This window comes from Dioscorea cayenensis, chromosome 7, assembly GCF_009730915.1.
Source record: "Dioscorea cayenensis subsp. rotundata cultivar TDr96_F1 chromosome 7, TDr96_F1_v2_PseudoChromosome.rev07_lg8_w22 25.fasta, whole genome shotgun sequence".
Taxonomy (NCBI): domain Eukaryota; kingdom Viridiplantae; phylum Streptophyta; class Magnoliopsida; order Dioscoreales; family Dioscoreaceae; genus Dioscorea; species Dioscorea cayenensis.
In genome coordinates this window covers 29,586,467-29,610,415 of record NC_052477.1, presented here as the reverse complement: position 1 = coordinate 29,610,415, position 23,949 = coordinate 29,586,467, and the positions used below count along the sequence as shown (strand labels likewise).

General features: G+C 33.4%; 4 protein-coding genes across 5 annotated transcripts; 2 read left to right on the top strand and 2 right to left on the bottom strand.

Annotated features, from left to right (window-relative positions):
• Nucleotides 1–54: 54 nt before the first annotated feature.
• On the bottom strand, nt 55–3,489 carry LOC120265895 (protein MODIFIER OF SNC1 11). 2 transcript variants are annotated; one of them, XM_039273849.1, is made up of 6 exons: nt 3,152–3,489; nt 968–1,045; nt 724–849; nt 563–620; nt 389–449; nt 55–301 (listed from the first exon to the last, which is right to left on the bottom strand). In XM_039273849.1, the coding sequence occupies exons 1-5, from the start codon at nt 3,451–3,453 to the stop codon at nt 417–419; spliced, it is 597 nt and encodes a 198-aa protein (XP_039129783.1). In that variant the 5' UTR covers nt 3,454–3,489; the 3' UTR covers nt 55–301; nt 389–416. The 2 variants fall into 2 exon arrangements, with proteins under 2 accessions (XP_039129783.1, XP_039129784.1); XM_039273850.1 differs by having other exon boundaries at nt 55–295.
• Nucleotides 3,490–5,171: 1,682 nt separating this feature from the next.
• LOC120264262 (thylakoid membrane protein TERC, chloroplastic) lies at nt 5,172–9,080 on the top strand. Its single transcript, XM_039272062.1, has 14 exons — nt 5,172–5,360; nt 5,433–5,513; nt 6,124–6,212; nt 6,314–6,390; nt 6,505–6,592; nt 6,683–6,763; nt 6,861–6,917; nt 7,069–7,150; nt 7,669–7,718; nt 7,920–7,976; nt 8,064–8,142; nt 8,385–8,443; nt 8,634–8,691; nt 8,821–9,080. The coding sequence occupies exons 1-14, from the start codon at nt 5,207–5,209 to the stop codon at nt 8,910–8,912; spliced, it is 1,104 nt and encodes a 367-aa protein (XP_039127996.1). The 5' UTR covers nt 5,172–5,206; the 3' UTR covers nt 8,913–9,080.
• An 861-nt stretch (nt 9,081–9,941) lies between these two features.
• LOC120264323 (protein TONNEAU 1a-like) lies at nt 9,942–13,723 on the top strand. The gene is made up of 8 exons (XM_039272132.1): nt 9,942–10,187; nt 10,566–10,698; nt 11,418–11,506; nt 11,614–11,736; nt 12,820–12,953; nt 13,056–13,081; nt 13,166–13,319; nt 13,513–13,723. The coding sequence occupies exons 1-8, from the start codon at nt 10,101–10,103 to the stop codon at nt 13,562–13,564; spliced, it is 798 nt and encodes a 265-aa protein (XP_039128066.1). The 5' UTR covers nt 9,942–10,100; the 3' UTR covers nt 13,565–13,723.
• A 663-nt stretch (nt 13,724–14,386) lies between these two features.
• Nucleotides 14,387–16,969, bottom strand: LOC120264480 (elongator complex protein 6). The gene is given in 6 exon segments (XM_039272295.1): nt 14,387–14,644; nt 14,646–14,669; nt 15,350–15,496; nt 15,581–15,792; nt 16,553–16,625; nt 16,691–16,969. Coding segments are annotated over 6 exon segments (783 nt in total). The 5' UTR covers nt 16,916–16,969; the 3' UTR covers nt 14,387–14,542.
• Nucleotides 16,970–23,949: the final 6,980 nt, after the last annotated feature.

Here is a 23,949-nt window from a genome sequence, read left to right as displayed (position 1 = left end):
GCATTTAAATAGTAGTACCACAGCCTTGAGGCCCTACCAAAAACCAACATTAAATGTACCACTGCAAAACCAGATCTGGGATTTATAAACAGATAATAAGTTTTTGTTATGTATGATCAAACAAATTTGAACCACTCTGTTGTGCATGTTAAACAAAGAACATCTCATTTTATGTGATGTTTCAATAGTTCCATGAGATGATAATGTTCCAACTTTTCATATGCTGCAGACTCATACTTGCAAAAACAGCAAAGAACTTTCAAGAGTCTGCAAAATTAGATGATACGTGTTTGCTCTGCATCTGCACAAAAAATAAATGAGAAAAAAATTTTTAGGTCCAGAGGAAATAAAGATGAGATAGTTTGATGGTATTAAACAAATGAATGACCTGAAGATGCATCAGAATGAATCTTCATTCAGGTTCCTCCTTTGATCTGATCTACAGTTGTCTGCAGTTTTTATAGCAATAGAAAATTAGACAAGGCAAAAGGTTACAACAAACAATACATTATTGTTCTCCAATGCTGCCTTTCATGAATCATGATGATAGAGAAAGCTTTACCATCTCAGGATTTGCTTGTTCATTGGTTGCTGATGAGGCAGTTGATGTTTGTGAGAACCTGCATTTATGATTTAGAACCGTAAAACATGATAGGACAAACTACTTGTTTGGATGATAATCTATACATGAGTGAGAGCCAGTGATAAAAATTAAAAACTAACCTTGCTGCTCTTGCCTTTGTTTTCGCTTCTTCTAAAGTATCTGGCTTCTTGTTTAGTGCAAATCTGTCCAGCCGAGCCTTCTTCTTTGCTTCTTCCTCGAGCGCTGTTTCGGCAGCGAGCCCAAACCTGACACACAACATAAAGAGAGGCCTCAGAGCTTGTCAAATAAGATCTGAAGCACACACCTCAAGGTGCTTCAGCAAACACAATTAATCATTGCAATAGAGCAGCATAAAACCCAAACCTCGCTGCTCGAGCCTGTCTTTTCAGTAACTCTGCATTACTATTTAATGTTCCACTTGAAGATGATCCATAGCCAAACCTGTTAATAGATTAAACGGGAAAAAAAACAAATAAATTTATTACTATGTAAATAGATGACTGATGAATTAGTGGCTAATATACAGAAAACACCCTTACCTAGTTATATCTGAGTCCAAGTTGCACTAACCATAAGGGAAAAAGCTACTTGATGGAAAATTTAAGGCTCCAACTGATAACAAGAGGAGTGCAACATCTTCTAAACAAAAAGAAGATGATAAAAACTAAAATAAATATCTACCATATTATACCACACTGCCAAAAGAGAATGCCATGTTACTCTCAGCAATGGCTCCAAGTGAATGACAACATCATAGGCGCATGAAAAACATGCAATAACAGTTTAGACTACGAATACAGTATAAACTACAACTGAGTTGGTTCAACGCATACTGCCTGGAATTTCCTGTTTTTACCACAGGAAGTCTTCAAGAATCTCTTACTCTGAGTTTTACAAGACAATTTAAAAATTTCCTTACAAGATGCCATGGTACTCTAGGCAATGGCTGCAAACGAATGACAACATCATAGGAGCATGAAAAGCATGCAATAATAGTTTTAGAATACGAATACAGTATAAACTACAACTGAGTTGGTTCAACACACACTCCTGGAATTTCCTGCTTTTACCACAGGTGGTCTTCAAGAATTCTCCTACTCTGAGTTTTATAAGCCAATTTAAAAATTTCCTTATAAAGTTGATATCCTCTGCTGAGCTTGAACAACAGTAGAAGTACATTTGGTTGGTGCTATCTGATTATCCAGATTTTCAAATATGGCAACTGAAATAATATCAAGCATATGTTTAGTTATGGCATGGTATATGGAAAAGCCAATTATCTTAGGAGATATGCCCAATATCTGGTAAATTGACATCTCAATTTCATTCTCCATCCAATTCAATTCCCTTGCATTTGGTCCTTCCTCCTAATTTCATTCTCTAAATCTAAATTTCCAAATCTTCTCAATAAAACACAAAATCTCTAAATCTGAATTTGCAAATTTCACCAACCAAAAAAAAACTATCACAATACAAATTTTCAAACCCAACTAACTCTAATTATGTGAGTCTGTGACTCAAAATCCCAAATATATGTGATTACCATCAACCAAACACACCCAAAGATGATTCCTGCATCAACATATTTTGCATTTTTAGTATCTAATAGGTGAACAATGGTCCAATATGACCCCATTGATAAAAACATAGGTTTCCAAAAGTCGCAAGCAACACAATGGCAACTTGAAAAGAAATAAGAAATACAACAATCTGTTTAAAATGGCAGATAATATCAAATAGAATAAGACTTTATCCTTATTCAATTAATTGAATTTCAATGCAGAAGATAAAATAATTAGAATCACCTATAGGCTGGTTCATGATACTTGAAACACGAAAAACACGAGAGGAGCCCTTGTACCTGTCATCTAAATTTCTGAGGAACTAAGCATAAATCTTGAGAAACAAGTGATGAGACTTGTGCTTATGGTGTACTCTGAGTTCAAAGCAACTAAAACAGGTAGAAGAGGGGATCACCAAGTGCTTAAAAAGTTTGGTTTCACAACCCTTGATCCTGTTTGCCAGTTATTAAAACTCCAGCTTCAGATGGAAAGAAACTAAAACAAGGCAGAAAATTGTTATCTTGTTTGATTGAAGTTGAACAAAGAAAATATGAGGAACAGACAAATCAAAGGGAATAAATTGATTAAATTTACTCTTATATTCTGGTTCTCTTGTCATCCCCCATTCTTATCACATCCTCAATTTCATCCCCATCCAAACATTCTATTATCTCCCCACCAGATCTTGAACCGGCTAATAAACAATTGTACTTAGTACGGATGCCTAGTAATCTATACGAAAAATTCAAACTTGACAAACAATGTAAATCATCAAGCGCAATCTCCTTCAAATACATAACCAATCATTGATGAAAGGTCCAATCTTTCACTTCCATTCACTAAAATCTCTCAACACTATTCATGCATATCCAAAACCAAATGAATTCACGGAAAACATAATCAAAACCCAGTGCAAATAACATCAACAGACAATGAAAATTAATGCAAGAGAACAAAACTAAAATAAGCCTTGAATTAGATCTACCTTTCAGCCCGAGTGTTGCGCTTCTCCTGCTCCGAGAGATTCACTGGCACACCGAAACGCTCCGCCCGGAGCAATTTCTTCTGGAGGTCCGTTACCAATCCGGCCGCCGCCTCTTTAGCTGCCTTCGCGGCAGAGGCCGACAGGTTGCCCTTCGGCTCCATCTCTTTGACCTTTCCGGCTTCAAATCCCTCCTTGCTGGGTTCCTCCTCCTCAGCGGCAGGCGCCGTAGCCGCCAAGCCAGTTGTGATGCCTAATTCTAGGGCTAGGGTTTTCGCTCTAGGGTCAGGCTTTTGCCCCTCCATGATCGACTCCCTTGTTCCCTTTCGAATAAAGATGAAAGAGCCGAAATAAGAGTTGGGAATTTTTCAATTATACCCTCAATTTTTCTTAATTTTAGAAAATAAGATAATATAACAAATGAGGGAGGACTCATCATCTAGGTATGTCTCTAGATTTCAAATCTAGGGATGTCCATAGTAGCCATTGGATGGTAATCTGATGGCTCTAACCATTATAAACAGTAGAAACAGCGTTCGACTCGGTGTTTAGCAGTCGATCATCGTAACCAGTATAAAAAGTTTATATTATATGAGACGATCCATCGATTTTGATTCACGCACTTTTGACTGACTAGATGATGTTTTTTTCCATAACGATATAATATATTACTAGGGGCTCGTTTAGTCAGAATATGAAAAAATTACCACGAACTGTTTGTAGATGCATCAACGATAATCTAAATGGTAATATCACATTACCAACTCACAAATATTACCAAAAAAATTTGTAATCCTATTACCACCAAATTTTGTGTATTTCTTGGATTATCTTGATAATTTTATAACTTTTTATATTTTAGCAAATTGATTACCATGATAATTAAACATGGTAATGAATTATTTCCGATAATAAACGTTCCCAACTAAATATGGTTATATCAAATTACTGAAATATTTCTAATTATATTTACCACAAACAAACGGCAATGTTCAATATTCACTTATTCTTTTAATTTTTTTTCCATAAAAGTAAGAATCTCAATTTTCATATACATATATAATTTGGGTTAATTAATGATTTTTTGTACACTGAAATCTAAATTGGGGAAGAAACGAGGGCGTTTAGCTTGGGAAACGCATGCTTTTATCTTTGTATAATTTCATTTTTTTTACTGTATATATAATATATAATTTATATTAATTAATATTTACTCTTCAAAAAAGCAATTTATTTAAAAATAAAATATCAATTTGGGAAACGAGGACGTTTAGCTTGGGAAATGAATAAACGGGATTGAACTTTTACCTTGTATAATTTCATATTTTTTTCCGATATATATAAAATGTATCCCGTACTTTTATCTTGTATAATTTCATATTTTTTTCTGATATATATAAAATGAGGACAAATAATTTAGATTTAAAATCCAGACGAATGATATCAATTGTTGAATTATTTTATTTTATTTTATTTTTGAGAAAGACGACATGTCACGAACCCGCGACGAACACGTGGGAGCCAGGCCACCATCGAACCACGCCTCACTTTACATGACGTGATCGAATCTGAGCCCAGCCGATATTGAGGCGAACACCCCTACGTAGGCGATCTAACGCCAATGTACTCAAAATTGGTCGCGTACTGTCGAATTTAATTTAACAATTATGCACTATTTAATAAATAATAATATTATATTTATAAAAAAAATAATATAGTGAAAAATATAATGTATACTATTTTTATTTAAATCGTGATTGTCAGAGTAATTCAATCAATCTCAAGCCTTTAATTTTATTTCTATGAACACTAAAATAAATAAATAGTAATACTATATTTATGAACCCATTCCTCTGTTTGTGTCTCTCTATAACATCCACTGTTTCATCATTTATATTAATTAATATTTACTTTTAAAAAAAACTTATATAAAATAAAATATGAAATTGGGAAACGATGATTTTTAGTAAGGGAAACGAGTGAAAATGGGAGGGAAACGCGTTAAGTGGGTAAACAAAAGAAACTGAGTGGCCGATAACACGGCGATGTCCGCGAACGATGGGCTTCGCTCCCCCAATCCACCACCATCCCTGTGTTCAAATCCCCCTTCGCTTCGCTCCAGTGATCATCCCTAGGGTTCCTTCCAGCTCGATTGCTTCTCCTTTTCTTCTTCATCGCTATGCTTCGTTCTCCTCTTCTTGCCCTTTATCAGGTACTGTTTGTGTTTTCTCTGCTGATTTCCCCTTTTTTTGACGTAATTTGATGGTGTTTTCATGGATTTCAGTTCGAGGGCGGTGCTTGGATAGGCGCTTGCCATGGATTCTGGCTGCCGGTGGAACCAAGCGGGATAATCAGTCGGTTACAGGTGAGAATTCGTGGATTTTGAATGGCCTTTGGAGTTGGTTTTTTAATCTCAGTCCTGTTACATTGTTATTGATTGAGCATTGATGGTTATTTAGGGGAGTTTTTTCTTATCTGTTTTGATTGATTTATGATGGTCTGCCAGAGTTTGATTTATATTGTGTCTTTAGAAGTTACAATTAGCTTCTCCATGAGTGGTATCGTCTAGTCGGATGCAAAACCACTTTGTTATAGGTAATTAAAGATCAATGCTGTGTGTTATTCAGTATTGGTGCATCTTTGTTGAAGAAACATTGTATCACTAGCAAGTGATTTGCTACGCCTTGAATTGCTTATTTTTACCCATCAATAATGGCCTTGTGTTCTTGCATATGCTTTAGTCTGATGAACATAAAAACTGGGTTTTTAAACCATTCATAGTTGTTTTTTGAGAGCCAAAAGCTGCACTATCGCACCTTACTGATAAAGTTTTTTTTTTTTTAAAAAAAAGAAAGAGTTCCTTTGTTCTAGCTTAGATGTTCTATATTTACTAGAGTGGTCCTTAAATCAAATACCAAACCTGCATATTCTACAAGTCTGATTTAAAATATTGTCATCATTGAATGGTTCTGTAGAGGAAGTGCAAGGATCTGATCCTCAATACAATGGAATAGAAAATGCTGAAGATAGCGTGCCATCTTCAGTTAGAACAGTTGCTTTTTGGGTAAGTTATTCACAAAACTGATTGCCTGTACTTTGTCATCTTGAGCCTCTTGATGATGAGTCTAATGGTTTCTTGGAAGCCATCATATTCTCTTTTTCTAGGTGTTTGCTGCTGTGACTTTTGGCATTGCTTTGGGTTTAAAGGAAGGTGCTGAAAAAGCTTCTGAATATTTTGCGGGGTATGATAGACATATAACAGACAGACCATCCTAACTTTATATTTCTTGTATTTAATGGGCATAGATGTTAAGTATGAATCATGAATTTGATAAACTGATATAATACTTATGCAGCTATATATTAGAGCAAAGCTTGTCAGTTGACAACCTCTTTGTCTTTGTTTTGGTTTTCAAATACTTCCAAGTGCCAAAATCATATCAGGTAATTTGCTTATTGGCCCATCTTCTTGGAGATGAATATGGAAATGCATTGTTCTCATGGTTATGTACTCTTCAATTGTTTAAAATGTAGAATCGGGTGCTTTCTTATGGCATTGCTGGCGCAATTATTTTTCGTGCTATAATCATTTTACTGGGAACAGCTACTCTTCAGGTTTCCAATATCTATACTAAGCTGTATTACCTCATTGTTCTTGTTTCACATCCATATTTTAGGTGTGCGTGTACTAATTCTGTGAAATCATTCTTAGAGGTTTGAGGTAGTGAACTTACTTCTGGCCTCGATTCTTCTCTATTCGTCATACAAGGTGAGTTTCTATTATGCACAAATGCTCAATTTGGAAAAAGGCCACTATTCCTTCTCTCTGCTGGATTTTATGAATTTGGAAACTATAATGATGAGAGAAGTATTTGATTCCTCTGAACATTAACTAGTTAACAGATTTTTCACTGTCACAGCTATTTTCTTCTGAAGAGGAAGATACTGATCTTTCTGAAAACTTCATTGTGAAGACATGCCAAAGGTTTATCCCTGTTACAGGTAGCTCCTACATTGTGACTTTCTATTAATCCTTCCTCAGGATTGGAATTCCATTATGTGAACATTGACAACCAGTAGTTTGTCACAAAATTATGCTTGGGTATTTTGTCTGTTTGCAATTTTATATTTCATGGACCTTCTTCAAGTAACTATAAATCATGTTTGATTGGGAAATGAGAACTATTCTCTCTGAACTAGTTATAAACATATTTTTATAAAAATTTTATTTTAAAAATAAATATATTTAATAATTAATTATAAAAAATATTATTATTAATTATTGTTTTAGAAGTAAATCTTTAATTTTAAAATATTTATTTTTTAGTACTATTATATGATTTAAAAATTTTTTCGTTTAACTCAATATTTTTAAAAAATAATTAATCTCTGATTTTTATGCCCTAATTAGACACCTGGATAATGTTGCCCCTATCTGATATGGGTAAGAAACTTTCTTTCCAAACACAACTTGTTACAATGGTGGCAACATCCTAACTATGTTCTTCCATGAGGTACAGCTTTCTATGATGGTGACCGGTTTCTAACTATGCAAGAGGGTGCATGGAAAGTGAGTTTTGCAAGGTTATATTTGTTTATTCTTTGTGTTATTGATTGCCTCCTTTTCTTGTTTTTACTCACCTCGTATAGATTGCTATTATGATGTACTAGAATGAAATGCAAACATACTGAAATTTTATTGCATATTCTTTGTTGTTACAATTTTATCAGTACTTTAATGGTCAGAAATTCTCTTGAAACATATGCTCAGGCTACACCATTACTTCTCACCGTTGCAGTCATTGAACTCACTGATATTGCATTTGCGGTAGGTTCTACTGGTCCTTTTTTATGTAACTTAGCTTGCTGTGCCCCTAAAAATGATTCTTAAATAGTATTTCTTCTACATTTTCAGGTTGATTCTATACCAGCAGTTTTTGGTGTCACAAGGGATCCTTTTATAGTTTTTTCTTCAAATCTGTTTGCTATCTCAGGTAACTTGCACAATTTGTGGTCAAATTTCATGCTTTCCAATATGCATGTTCCTCATCTCCCCAATTCACAGATCAATGCTTCTCTTGCTTTATAATAGTTACCCATCAGATTATCGCAAATTTCAAAATCTAATCTCATTATTCCTGTTTATTATGATGAATAATAAATTATCACTATACTGGTGTGCTTTCCTGCATCAAGCAAGTTTTTGAGCAGTATTAAATGGTCATCTTTCTTCCAGGCTTAAGGGCTCTATACATACTTATTTCCCAGAAAATGTCTGACCTAGAGTATTTACAGGTGATCCTCTATTTATCATTCTTTGCTTTTGTCATAAGTTGCACTCTATAGTTCTTGGTATTCAACAATAGTTTCTTAAAAACACAAAATTTGCTTTTCCTCAACCTAGTAATTGTTCTTATTTCACACAACAATAACGTTTATTCTGCTTACATTTCAACTAGTATTGACGAAGGCTTAATATTTGCAGCCTGCTATTGGAGTTGTTTTGGGTTTCATAGGGACGAAGATGATATTCGACTTTTTCGGTGGGCAAACTCTATCCGCATCAAAATCTTATACTTTCAAACATAATTAAATTTCTCATCTCCACAAATTTATTCTTCTTTCTGCCCATAAATTTATTGAATATTGTACACTTGAATCCATTGTTTCAGGTTTCCATATAGCAACAGAGGCCTCCCTAGGTATTGTTGCCGCAACTATTGGCACCGGAGTGGTTTTGAGTCTTCTGAAGGAATCTGACTAAAAGGATTTAAAGTTCCTTCATTTTGCAAACCAGAAAGCAGCTCTGTAGTCATTAAAGATCACTTCATTGCATCTCTTGCTTATGTTTTTATTTTTATTTTTAATTTCAGTTTAATTTTCTTGGAATTCAATTGGTAAGTGTTATGCGATGTTTATATGCTTATCTTTATGACTTAGCAGGGACTCAAGCCATTCTGTATGTTTCAAAGTGCACTTTTAGTTTTTTTGAATTATAAAAAAAGTTTATTTTGGTCATTGAAACAATGTATCCTTGGTTCCCCAGAACTATTGTTATGTGCTGGAAAAATAGAAAATTACTGTATATTTATATACATTCATTTAGTATTTATGGATTCATGTAAAAATTAGCAAAAACCAAAATGAAAGTTTTTAATTAAGAAAATTGATGACTCAAGTGAAAATAATATTAAAATAATTACCTTTTAAATAAAAAAAAGAAGATAGTTTGGCAATCTTGTCTCTCTTAATGCTCAATTGCTCATGCCATATATACACCTACAAAAATCAAGTTAGCTCATATCCCTGCATCTCTTTATATAAATCCAACTAATTTATTTTTAAAAAAACTATTTTGCTTAAACAAAATACTAGAAACAAAAAACCTGAAAGTTCAAATGCTAATCCTAGTAAATATTAGGATGTTAAACATAACCACTCACTTTGATAAACATATATATATATATTTATTAAAATATTTTACTAATGAATTAACTATGGATAATGTTTATGTTATGACAAAGAGACACGTTTAAACTTCAACTTACATAAAATGAAAAGCACGGTATGTTGAGATATGAGGTAGTAACTCCACATCAATCGACATCATAATTTGTTCGTATTTTCATTAAATTAATAAATTAATTAATTAACAGTATTTCTCAATGCCAACAAAACAAATGTAATATTTTATAATTAATATATTTATAAATTTAAAAAAATAATAATAAAACAAATTTCTAATTCCTAATAACATTCACAAATATATAATTATATAAAAAAGTATAAAGATGGGAAGGCATCACCGAGCAATCCAAAGAGTAAAGCCCGCCTCCCCTTCTTCTTCTCTTCCCCCTCTCCATTTCCAGATTTAGGGCTTCTTCCTTCTTGGAATTTTTCGCCCATCTCCTCCCCTTCCCGGCGGCCCTCGATCGACCAAGCTGCCGTGACGATGGATGACTACGCGCGAGAGATGATGGACCTCAAGACCCTCGTCACGCGCACGCTCGAGAAGAAGGGGGTTCTTGCCAAGATTAGGGTATGATATGCTCCGATCTTTCCAATTCTAGGGTTTCTAGGGTTTGCCTCTTGTACGAGTGGCTGGCGAGCTGCGGGTTTTTATCTTTGTTGAGTGTGATCTTGAAAGCGAATGCTGTTGATTTAGTTTGGGAAAATTAGAACTTTTTAGGTTTGGAGGTGATGTTTTTTTAAGGCCACGCTAATTTGTTGGTGGCTGTAAGCATTATTTTGAAGATTTGGTTGAGAAATTTGAAATTTGAAATTGCTGTTCATTGGATCGTGTTCCTTGTGTTCTTCGTTTGTTTTTAGGATGGGTTTTTTCTTCTGAATTGTCATGCTGTAGATCTTTGTTTGGATATGTTTAGGAGATTTTGCTGATTATTTTGCTTTTTCTTAGGCTGAGCTAAGAGCTAGTGTGTTTGAGGCAATTGAAGAGGAGGATAGGGCAGTTGAAAATGATGATGGTGTAGCTCCTGCTCTGCTTGGTAGCTGCAATGACCGTGCTAAGCAACTGCATGCATCCCCTTCAGGTACCTTCTATCATCCAAGATATGGGATCTAATATGTTAGTACTTTGTTTCTTTCTGTGTTTGTTTCAGGATATATTGATGTTAATATGATTGTCTTTGCAAGTACTTTGCCTATGTTGATGTCATGAAAAAAAAAATAGCTGAGTTGTCCAACATATGGTGCAACTCCTGATATGAACTTAGCTTAGTCGTCTTCTATTTGCAAGTAAAGATCCTTTTAGACAGGACTAGTTTTGAGCATCACATGGAGACATAGTTGGTTTGAGTTATTTTCACTAACCATTTGCATTTTGCAATGCATGGTATCGAGATTATATTTTATCCATGTAGTCTGATCATTTTTTTCATCAGTCTGCTTGCTGATCAAGGTTTACCTGGTTTTGAACTTCTGATAGTATTTTGTACTGAACTGTGAGTGCATCCCTTGATCAAGCTTGTAAGTTGAGCTAGCTACTATCACCTAAGTCCTTCATGATCTGTAATTGATAATGTTTGCCTAATTTGAGTTCAATGATCAGGTTTGGAGTAGAATTAAAAAATCATGCTTCATGAAAGCATCTCATAGCTATTAATTCATATACAGTTAGTGGTATGGTTTTTTTCCAAGACTGGAAGTTATTAAATATGAAATCTCTATGGGCATTTGTGTTAATTTAAGTCTGTCCAGATATAGTCAAAGTTTGGATTCAGAGAATTAAATCTTGTATTCTTGATCACAGGACAATTATTGACAGCACTGGTATGTGAATACTTGGACTGGGCCCAGCTGGGACACACACTGAAAGTCTACTTACCTGAATGCAATTTGGTAAGCACATCACTTACTATATATTTTATGTGCTAACTACTTAGATCATTTCAAAAATATATATATATATATATATATATATGTAATACTTGTTTTGGATCTTCCAGCAAAAAGATTCCTGGAAAGCTGAATTGAAGGATTTCAGTAATAAAAATGGGTTTGACCCAAACAGAAGTCCGGACAGCAGGCCCTTACTTTTGGATGTCCTTGAAGGATACCTAAAATTGGAGGTCTGTTACTGGTTCCTTTTCTGGTTATTTTGGTACAAGGTTATCCCAAGTATATAACTCAAGTTTAATTCACGTCGCATGCTTGCACATCCTTGAATATATTCTATATATTGAACCATTTTGGAATAAATTTTATGCTGACTTTTGTGTGAGGAATTAATGTTTTTGAGTTATTTGAATTTACTGGTTTGTGGAACTCCTGTTTTATTCTATTGTCCTAAAACATGATGTATTTCTTCTCTAGTTGTGTTTGATGTCGGACTGATATTCTCCTGAATTCTGAACCTTCTGGTAGGTAGATGTTCAATACCTTTACCAACCTAACTCACCAGATTCATGTTCACTCTGTTGATGTGATTATCTGTGGGCCTTTTGATTGAAACTATGTTATCCCAATCCACCTGTTTCTTTTTCCCCCTGACTTGTGTGAACTTCCTTATCTGAAGTTACTTATTTCTCCAAACTATTGAAGAATTCCATATTGCCTTCTACCTTGGTCTTTGACTGTCATACTTGAAGATGTTTGGTTTGAGTTAATCATAAGTTTAGTGGGTGGGAGAAGCTGCAAGTGTGTGTGTTTTTCCCCTTTATTCTTGAATGGAAAATGTGTGAAAAAAACCAATAGTCATGATGTTTCTTTTTGGGAATTATATTGATGACCTCAATTTTTTGTTATATAAAAGTTTTCAATTTGCTGATCCTTGTCCAGTAAAAAACCTGGGTTATTAGAACTTGCAAATTGCAACTCATTTATTCTTCTATTTAAAAAGCTTTTTGTGCTCCTGTTGATATTCGCTGAAGGTTGTGTGATCATCAAGAAAAATTTATGTTTTCCATTTATGTCCTTTGTTGTCATGATCAATATCCACTGTTGATTGTGTGTTGACTTTGTAACATATAATGATTTATTCAGAATAAAGTCATGTATCCTCTACTCTTTCTGATAATTGTTTGCTATGTGTTTCATCTTTACTCAGAAGAAAAAGAAAAAAATCAAAGTTTTTCATATATAACCAATGTTTCAGTTTTTTTCTTCATGGGTACTGTTTGACATTTTTACTTTGTTTTCATCATGATCAACAGAATCTTTCTCAATCGAGAGTGCCTGGTAGGAGATTTCTAGCGTCAGAAACAGATGCATTAACAAATATGGAATCCAGGAATGTTCGTAGGCCATCATCATCAACTGTTGCCGGTGGCTTGCCTCCACTGGGAAGGTGATTGAGAACTTCAAAGCAAATAGAAATGATTTTAGTTCTTTCATATATCTGAATTGCTATAACTGTTTTTTTTCCCGTGTGGGTGGGCAAATATTCTAGGCCAGGTTCTGTTTCCCAGTCAGCAGGTAATTACTGACAACCGCCTCGGTGTCTTGAACTTTCCGTGTATATGCAAGTTTTCATTTCTATGGTTTTATGGCTATAACCAGATCGGAGAATGGGCTCATCCGTTCCTAACTATCGGAAGGATGAATTCAACTGGAGATATGATGATGATGTATCAGAAGAAGTAACCCGAGCTTCGAATGCCTTCGAGAACATTCAATTAGATAGAAAAGCACGGAATTTAACATCATCTTGGAGGTAATATATTTTTTTTAATTGCATTAGTAACCATGTTGATGATTTAAATTACTGTTTCATATGACAGTCTTAAGTCAATAATTACAGGGATTGTGATGTTTTAAACAAGCTTAACTCTGCTTGGTTCTCTGACCCCTTAGTTCCCGTATGTTCGTCTTCCCATTATAATCGCACAACTTTGTTTTCACCGCAGGCATGGCAGTGATGGAACCATGGAAGATGATGGCAAGGGGAATCATCTCTGAGGGACATCTCAGGAGTATGTTTGTAACTTTGGAATTTATTTGCAAAATATTATCCTATGTGAATACTGTTTCACATGAGTTTGTGTTGTGCTCTTTCAGTAATTTAGTGATCTTATTATTCTGTTATTTTCCTACAAGACCATTAATTTGTCTGATTTATTGCGTGCATTTTTTGCAGTATTCCATCTGGCTTATCTTTCATGATATGAACACACAACAGTTATCTTCAAAATTATCTAGCATTGAGAAGATGGTTTATGTTGCATATGAATTGTATTATCATTTGGTTTAAATTTTTTACAGCTTATGCAAGCAACCTTTCAATATCCTTCGCTGTTTTAGACCCTTTTAGATATCCTTTGTTGTTTTAGGCCTTGTTTGAATCATTTTTTTTAAAAAGAAAATGACTTAAAAAAAAATGATTCTTAGAAAAAGTTAAATAATAAGTTAAATATTTTTCTGTATTTTTTGTTTGAATAAATTAATACAAAAATATTTTTATACGTTTTTCATGTGTGATTGTTTGGATGTGCAATTTTTTTTTAAAAGAAAATTAATGATAAATTATTAAAATGGTCATTTATTAAATTATTATAATATCTCAATTATTATGCATTCAAAACATAGTAATTTTTATTGTTAATGAATTATTGTTATTTTATAAGTAATTTAATAATTTCGTAACCTTAAAACAGCTTTTGAAAGTGATTTTTTCTGCTTTTTATAGAAAAATCAATACAAATAAACTTGTATGACCCTATAAGTGTTTAACTTATAAAAAACACTCCAAAATCTAATTCCAAACAACCCACTGGGGAGTTTTAAAACAAAATTTACCCAAGTTTCTGATATATATATATATAATATAAAGTTACATGGCAATCAATTATACAAGCCGTATGGACAAAGGTGAATAACCACAGATGCACATGACATTTTGTGTGTATATATATATATAAATATATGCACATTATTATTTCAAGTTTTTCTACTCCCTGGATAAAAATACTCAGCACCATTTTCCTTCAATTTGAAGTGAAAATTGCGGAATTTGTTCATTGAATACCCATTGTCCTTGAGAACTCCCACGGTTTAAAACAGTCAGCTGTAATAGAGATAAAAGTAAAATCTAAATTAAAATCTAACACACCAAATACAAAGTCCAGCATTAGAACTCGTCAAATGATTGTCTATGAAAATTTTATCCTAAACACAAACAAGAGAGGAAAATTATATTTGTGCTCAGTCAAAGAAAATAAAATAGACAAACAAACAAAATGGATTATAATTCCAAAGTTTTCTTTCTTTGACTCTCATTTTTCCATTCTTCTCTCTCATTATCAAGGTCACTGTTGTAAAACTTTTCAAGTACCTCTAAGCATATGCTTTTGAAAACAGTAAGACAAATGAGGTCTTAGGTCTTAAAAGTGTTGATTGATACATGATTACTTTAATTGAGGATCTAGAAGATCCTCAATTGAAGTAATCATGTATCAATTAACATAAAGTTTAAGGATGACTGCCCTAATTTGGCAACCTTCACGTAATGCATAGAGAAAGCTCTTTAATCTATGTTTCTCTACTTTTGCTTACTTAACCCCTGTCAGAATCATGTATCGCAAAAATACGTAACTTATTGATTCAAGAACTTCTTTAAAACAAGGCCTGAATATTTCCAAATGAACATCAAAAGCAAGTTCAATAAAATCAGTCCACTAGTTTAAGAATTCTATCAACAACCTCATGCAAAACAATACCATAAAGTTAAAACAAGTTCATACTTACTTGTCCATGCACATCAGCAGCTAAACCAGTTGCCAATGGCTCGGTCTTTACCACTATATCAGCGAGGTACTCCAGCGATGAAAGGAGCCCAGTTGCTTCATCGCTGGAATATATATCTCCATGGCTTAGAATCACCAGAGCACAGCCCCTAACAAAATCACACAAACAAAGAAGTTAAGTACAAAGGATCGGTAACTATTTGTAAAAACACAACATGAAATCTTTCCTTACATATTCAGAGGTAAGTGTAATGCAATAGTGGAGGAAGTCTAAGATTTGATCCAAACAACCATGAGCAGCAGTTTCCAACATAGAAATGTCATCTATCATGATGGTAATGCCACCATCGTTGTTTCCTCTTTCACCGATAACTTCTATAGCTGTTTGCAGCTTGCTAAATAATTCTTGAAACCCTACTTCCTTGATTTCTCCATCAATTTGATCTAATTTCAAAGAATTCACATATTGAATGGTCGAATAGATTCAGCAATGCATGGAAAAAAGACGTAATTGTTGTATAATAAGTACACAGTTTTGAATGATGCAAAATAATCCAGACAATCCTAATTCAATGGCTACTCCATCAATTTGACCTAATTTCCAAGGGTTTACATTGAAAGGTCTAATAACTTCAGCAATGCATGAAAACAAACTTGTTGAATAATAAACACACATAATGGTGAGTCCGGATTTAATGCAAAATAATCCATAAAACCCTAATTTAATGGGTGCTCAATCAATTTAATCTAGTTTCAAAGGGTTTACATTGAAAGGTCCAATAACTTCAACAAGGCATGCAAAACAAGTGCTTGTCATATTATAATTACACATAAATGCAAGTTCGGGTTAATGCAAACTAATCCAGAAAACCCAACCCTAAATCAATGGCTTCTCCATCAACCACCTCCATAATAGGAGAGTTGGTCCCTCATTCCCCTACCCAATTCATTACCAAGGATTCAATGCATCTCTTTTCCACATTTCTCCAACAAAAACAAAAAAACAAAAAAAGGCATTATTGAAAGGTCTAAAAACTTCAGCAATGCATGATTAAGAACTTGCCATATAATAAATACACATAAGGGTGAGTGTGGAATGATGCACAATTGAAGAAAAGATGGGATTTTTATCCATTCCATCTCCTTGATTTGCTTATCCAGTTTACTTTCACCTACTTGCGAAAATTTCTACTTATAGAACTACCTGGAAGCTCCATCCTAAGCATGTCCAGGAACTGCAGTCTATTGCTCTCTCTTTGAGATGATAGATTACAACCCTGTTTCAATAGAGCAAGTGATCAGCAAGTGTTTGATGAAATGCCAAAGAGATACAAAACCTCACCATTTTCCTCAGAATGCGGTCATAGTGTGAGAAGGGGTGAGCGAAGGCGAGGAGAAGAACGGCTCCACGGGATTCAGGCGAGAGAACGCGCTTCATGAGGTGATGGAGAACAAAGGCGCCGCTCGTCTCCACGCAATCCTCGACCAGAACGACTCGCCCACCGATGGTGCGCCCACCGCCGATCTCCAGCGCCTCTTCAAGAAAGTTCGAAGCGTTGCTGCTCATCGCCGGCGCGTGCTCGGGAAATCGTCGGAGTCTCGGCGAGGATTTAGGGTTTGGCCGGAGCTTGCACTGTTTATTATATATATATATATATAAAGCCTTTTTGTCATTTTACTGAAAACGTCCATGAATTCATTTATATTTATATTTTAGTCCTTATATCAGTATATTAACAGATAGACCCTGTAATTTAGAAAAATTATAAATCTTGGTGTGTGTCCATTAATTATTTTTTATTTATTCTTTTTTTAATTTCATTTAAGAATATTTTTTTGGGGAAAAAGTTAATGAAATGAAAAAAATGAATGTGAAGTGTTATTTCTATAGAATTAGAAAAGAAATATGCTATATTTTTTTAATTGGAAAAATAAAAAAACACTAACAAAAATAAATATTTATAAAAAAATCCAAAAATTGAATACTTATGATTAAAAATTGGAGGCAATACAAAAATTGTTTTACTTTTTTTCCTTGTTTTTCCATGTCATCATTAGTTTAATTTACTATTTTTTAATTTAAATATATAAGTATAATTTTTTTGGTTGAAATCAATTAGTTTAACAAAGTTTTCTGTAAATTATATCTTGCGAATAATCATGATAAGAACACGGTTAATTTTTGATACATCATTCGTCGAATAGTTTCTCGACTTTTGCTTGCTCAAAGTTGTCATTCAAACATTACCATTTCACAAACATGTCGACTTTGCATTGACATTAGCTCGACGCGACGCTCCGAAAAACCCCAATTAGCAAGCCTCCACGTCCGTAACGACATCGTTAATCCACCGAAAGTGATTGTGTTGTGAAATGGTCAATACTTTAGTGAAAGACTTTAAAACAAACCAAAATTCGGAAAGAACCGATATTTCGACTAAAGCTGAGCTGATTTATCAAAAAAATTAACCAAAGAATGATATAGTATGAACTTTAAAACTTCTCAAATTTTATCATAGAATTATATTATTAAAGTTGAACAGTATTATTATTTTTGACGACAATAAAGAGTAAATCGAGAGAAAAAATAAAAAAACAATACTCATCACCGACTATAAATATATTGCAATGATGTATTATTCATGCATTATTACCTTCTTTTATTTTGCGACTACTTAGTCCAATCTTCATTAAGTGCAATTATAATCAATTAAATGAATCATTGTGTATGCATTCATGTTGGTATTTATTTAATTAAACGACATAGATTTGATTAGAAAAAGAAATGAAGACTAACTGGCAGGTCAGATATATTCAACACCTTTTATTTATTAGTATACCACTATCATAACATCATGTGATGACCTAGTCTCACTTTTTTTGTCTAGTGTTTATAGTACAACGTTGAACATATGTTCCTCGGTGATTTCTTGGTCATTTCTTGCAATTACTATTTATACTTTTATATAAACACAAAAAAAAAATTGCATATATATTTAAGTCAATAACCCCAGAGTCCTTTACATAGATTGTTCGTATCATGCTGAGAAAATTAATTTAAGCCTCATCTCATATGGAATGAGAGTACAAGTGTGTTAAAGAGATTAATTTTGTGCATGTGTGCATTCTTGATGTAGATTGTAGTTTGTCTACATTTTGTCAAAAATATAACTCATTGTTGATCAAGATAAAATTGGGGAAAAATAGAAGAAAAAATTATAAAAAATATAGGAAGTTATACTTTAACATTAGATATGTATATATATATATGAAAATAAAATTTATTTATATAATTTTATTTACAATAAAAATTATTTTGTATATTCTTTGCATATAAGATTAAAAAAACCGATGGTCAGTCTTATAAAATAGTAAAATTTTATAGGGTATTTTTGTCTAGGTGCAGGCATCTTGCATATTTATTTTAGATAATTATGTTTTTTTTTAGGTGTGCGTTGTGTATATATGTAAATAAAACGATTGGGTATAAAATAATTTAATATATCCTCTTTCCATCACATTTTTTGCAAAAATATATAATTACGAGTTTATTATATACATGCACATAAAATTTCTTGTTTAAAAGCGTTTGTGTGCGCGCTCATATTTAAATACATATTCTCTCATTCATGCATTATTTAACTTCAACCCTTTATATAAGATATATATATATATATATATATATATATATATCCATGTTTATGTATATATATCTACTGTGATGCACAAATTTCAACTTTAATTATATGTAAAATTTTGTATAAAAGATGAACTAAATAGTAATACATTAAATGGGGAAAAAAATTATATACTTATGTCTTGAAACTGAAAATGTATACAATAACATCATCCATCTTTTTTATTAAAAAGCAATGTATAATCCTCTCATATTTTTACATATTTCTCATTAAAGTTTTTTTTTAATTTATTCAAAACATTTTTCTTTATGCATACCAAATCTTTACTCATCAATTTCGGTGATATCAAGCCACATATCTAGAATGAACACACGTGAAGTATTTAATTCTATAACACACATACCATTCATTTACGTGAATTAAGATTCAAACTCATTTCCTCAGACTCTTCAGCAGAAGTAACACTCTATGCAATAAATCTAATGTACCAAACAATCATTTGCGTTTAATATATATACACATTATTATATATAGAGAAAAGATAATTTAAGTATCTCTCTAGATTACTATTTTTTATGGACGTTTAATTACAGCTATTGGATCATCATCCAATGGTTGTTTGTTTATATAAATACTGTACATTATTTCATAAATGTTATGTGACACTATAAAACAGGATTTAATACTATTTATAATGATCACAGCCGTTAGATTACCAACAACTATTGTGAACTTCTCTGGTTTACTCAGCCTTATATATATATATATATATATATATATATATATATATTATAAATGAGGTTAATTGTGGGTATATATGAAAAAGAAATAAAAAAGAAAATGGCATATTAGGGAACAATCAAGCCAGCCGGTCTGCCGTCCCTTTTGCCTGGTCCTGAGGCTTTTAAAATAAACCCAAAATGCATTTAATTTATTTATTTTAAATTATACCATTAAATTAAATATTAAAAAAAATCAGTCAGGTCCACAAAAAAGGTCTTACCCATTGGACGGTCCAGATGGAACAACGTCATTAAATCTAATTTTTAATTTTTCCTTTTTACTTTTTATTTATTTATTTTTGTCTTTTTGAGTGGAAAATGCTAAAATAGCACTAAGATTCTAATATTTCACTATGGGATTAATTTGGGAATCACTAAGCCACTTCGCTTCAAATCTGATGAATTTGAAAACCCCAAGCGTTTAATGGAGTTAGTTTTAAATTTTTGGACGAGAATTATCGCTTTGCTATGGGAAGTTGTGACAAGTGAGGGCGTGATTTGACCGTACGCCCTTTTCTTCGCAATAATTTTTCTCTTTAAGAGAATCCGTTTTTTCTTGGTTAATCCACGAAGAACAGCCATTATTAGTCTTTGGTTTCTTTTCTCTTTTCATCTCTTAAACTCTTACTTTTCCTTTTTCAAAGTTGTCATTACTGGACGTCTTACGTAGGGATTGGACACTGTGCCTCGAAGAAGAACTCCCAGCTCAACTCTTTGACATTTCATTGGTTTGCGCTCAGAGGTATTGACACGAGGTGGATGCTTTTAGATTGAAGATGTTGTCGATTTCCTTTTGTTTGATACATGAGCTTTCTTTTTAGTTTGATTTCTACAAGTATTCATTAGAAAGAGAATTTTTCGGTTCGTGGTGTGATTATTGGGCGATCTTGTAGTTTGTAGGAAGTTTTTCTGAGAGTTTTTGATTGTTTTCATTTTCGTTTGTTATACGTAATCCAGCAATAATATTGTGTTGAAGGAGATTTTTATTGTTTTACTGATTTCGTTGTGATGTCCAGCTCGATCCGCGTTTGTCTGGGGACCCGTAGGGTTTAATTTTGAATGTAAATATTGTTATTTACATTTAACTATCTATTGTTCATTTAAGTTTCAAAGTTTATGTTTAAATATCAATGTTTACGCTAACTTCTGACGGGTTTCTATTTAAATTTCATCTTTTCTTTTTAAATTTGCGTTTGTTTATGAAAGCGATTTTTCATAAATAACGAGCGAAAATACTCGATAATATGTGATAGTTTGTGGCAAACATATATAGCGAATATAAGTTATCATTTACTGCTTGAGTTGGCGATAGTTTCTTTTCTGCGGATCTACGATTGTGTGCGACTCGTGGCGGTGAAATGAGTTTTTAAATGATTAGCGCGTCAAAGCGTTGTCCGAGCATGCGATGACAAAACTTTGAAACTGATCTAACGGTAAGGAAGACCTACTCAAATGCGTCGCAGTGTGGCCTTGAGGTGGGACGGATACGCTCGTAGAATCGAATACTCTACTAAAATCATTTCTAGTTTAGCGGGCGGATATATTTAAAGCGAGGCATGCGTTTTAAGCGAGACTTGATAAATTTAAGAGCGAAACATTTAAGCTTAAACAAAAATGCGTATAATTTTAAGCGGAAACAAGGACGCATGATAATGGTTGAGACATAGAGTTTAAGCATGGCGGGATGGTGTCGATAATTAACTTATACAACTATGTTTATGTTTAAATATCATTGTTTCATTTTAAATTTGGGTTTGTTTGTGAAAAGCTGATTTTCATAAATAACGAGCAAAATGTCTGATAATAGTACACGATAGTTTGTGCAAACGTATGTAGCGAATATAAGTTATCGTTTATCGCTTAGTTGGCGATAGTTTTTTCTAGAGATCTACGATTGTGTCGCGCTCGTGGGTAGTGAAATGAGGTTTTTTAAAATGATTAGCGCCTTCAAAGCGTTGTCCAGACGTGCGATGACAAAACTTGAAAATGATCCCAACGAGTAGGGAAGACCTACTAAATCGTCGGGGAAATTGGCCTTGAGGTGGGATGGATCTGTTCGTGAGAATCCGAATCTCTACTAAAATCGTTTACATTTAAAAAGCGGCCCGGATATATTTAAAGCAGAGACATACATTTTTAAGCAGGAGACTTGATAAATTTAAAGCGGAAACATTTAAGTTTAAACAAAAAGCGTATAATTTTAAGCGAAACAAGGACGTGACAATAATAGTTGAGAAAAAACATAAGTTTTAATGCAAAGCCGGGATAATTAATCGATAATTTAACTTACTCTGACTATGTTTATGTTTAAATATCGTTGTTCGTTTAGAATTTGGGTTTGTTTATGAAAAGCGATTTTTCGATAAATAGCGATGAAAATGTCGATAATATCACGATAGTTTGTGGCGAGCATATGTATCGAATATAAGTTATCATTTATGCTTAGTTGGCGATAGTGTAAAGATCTACGATTGTATCGCACTTTCGTGGTAGTGAAATGAGTTTTTAAATGATTAGCGCTTGAAAGCGTTGTCGGCACGAAACGTGTGACAAAAACTGAAAATGATCTAACGAGTAAAGGAAGGCCTACTTCAAATCGTCGGGGATGGCCTTGAGGTGACGGATACGGCTCGTAGAATCCGAATACCTACTAAAAATCATTCTACGTTTAAAGCTGAGCGATATATTTAAAGCGAGACATAACTATTTTAAGCGAGACTTGATAAATTTAAGCGGAAACATTTAAGCTTTAACAAAACGTATATTTTGAGCGAGAAGCAAAGACATGACAATAATAGTTGAGAAAAACATAAGTTTTAAGCAAAACGCGGGATAATTAATCGATAATTAACCTCTACGACTATAGTTTTATGTTTTAAATATCATTGTTTACATTTTAAATTTCGTTTATGTATGAAAGCGATTTTCATAAATAACTGAGAGCAAAATGTCGATAATATCGATATTTTGTGGCAGAACATATGATACGAATTATAAGTATCTACTGGCGAGCATATAGTCTATACGATCCACGATTGTGTCTGCACTCTGCAAAGCGAAACATGAGTTCTTTAAACGACAATAGCCTCTCCAAAACGCCGTCTCACACGCAACGACAAAACTTCAAACGATCTCATCTAAGGAAAAGGCCTACCAATAAATCGTACAAGGCCTTCGAGCGCGAATGACCGATACTGAATCCTATATACCTACTAAAATCATTTCCGCTAGTTCTAAACCTGGACGACATATTTGAAAAATGCAGCAGATAATAACATTTTCCAAACAGTAGACTCCATAAATTTGGGAACTGACACTTTAAGCTTTAAACAAAAACCCAGATAATTTTGGGTAAACCTAAACAAAGAGCATGATGGAAGGATAATGAGAAAACGAGCAAGCTTTGGCATCACGGATAACAGAATCAATAATTAACTTATACTAAATCCAAGCTGTTTATGCTTAAACATAATATCATCGCTTCATTTTAAATGGGCTCAGGCTACGAAAACGATTTTCATAAATAATCGAAGCAAAACGTACAACAATACGCGGATAGTGGGCTTCGCGCACATAATGCACCAATACAAGCGTTTATCATCGGCGCTTTAAATGGGCTGATACTATAAGATTCACGACCGCTGGTCCCCGTCACTCACAGGAGCGAAACGAGTTTTTAAATGATTAGCGACCTTCTAAACGTCGTCTCGACACGCAACGACAAAACTTCAAAATGCGATCTAAATCGGAGTAAGCGAAGCGTCTACTAAATCGCTGTGCCACTGGCGCCTTGCGCGTGGGACGGACATTTCGTCAGGTAATCCGGTCACTACCAAAATCATGGCTTCGCTTAAATCGAAACGGATATATTTAAACGAAACTTGATAATTTAACGAAATATTTTAATAAACAAAAAACCTGTATCATTTTAAACTGAAATGGCTGAAGACAAGGATAAAAGTCTTCCAAAGTTTGGTTTAAAAATAAAAAAGAATCGTGAAATGTTATGCACGATGCTGATTTGACGCTTTTTTTTCCTACCATTTTTAACAAGAATGGAATTTTAATTTTTGACCTAACCAAAGGACCAAGGCAAAGTAGAAACTACAGCAATGTTTTTCTTATGATCTATAACTCAAGAAATTTAAACAAACAGTAAGGGTAAATAAGAATTTTCCCAT

Excerpts from the sequence above, each read along its gene's own strand:
- LOC120265895 (XM_039273849.1), bottom strand. The coding sequence starts at position 3,453 with ATGGAGGGGCAAAAGCCTGACCCTAGAGCGAAAACCCTAGCCCTAGAA. Across the intron at positions 1,046-3,151 it reads CGCAACACTCGGGCTGAAAG|GTTTGGCTATGGATCATCTT; the intron begins GTAGATCTAATT and ends ATCTATTAACAG. Across the intron at positions 450-562 it reads AACAAGCAAATCCTGAGATG|ACAACTGTAGATCAGATCAA; the intron begins GTAAAGCTTTCT and ends TAAAAACTGCAG.
- LOC120264262 (XM_039272062.1), top strand. The coding sequence starts at position 5,207 with ATGGGCTTCGCTCCCCCAATCCACCACCATCCCTGTGTTCAAATCCCC. Across the intron at positions 5,514-6,123 it reads GGATAATCAGTCGGTTACAG|AGGAAGTGCAAGGATCTGAT; the intron begins GTGAGAATTCGT and ends ATGGTTCTGTAG. Across the intron at positions 6,918-7,068 it reads TTCTCTATTCGTCATACAAG|CTATTTTCTTCTGAAGAGGA; the intron begins GTGAGTTTCTAT and ends TCACTGTCACAG.
- LOC120264323 (XM_039272132.1), top strand. The coding sequence starts at position 10,101 with ATGGATGACTACGCGCGAGAGATGATGGACCTCAAGACCCTCGTCACG. Across the intron at positions 11,737-12,819 it reads AAGGATACCTAAAATTGGAG|AATCTTTCTCAATCGAGAGT; the intron begins GTCTGTTACTGG and ends CATGATCAACAG. Across the intron at positions 12,954-13,055 it reads GGCTTGCCTCCACTGGGAAG|GCCAGGTTCTGTTTCCCAGT; the intron begins GTGATTGAGAAC and ends CAAATATTCTAG.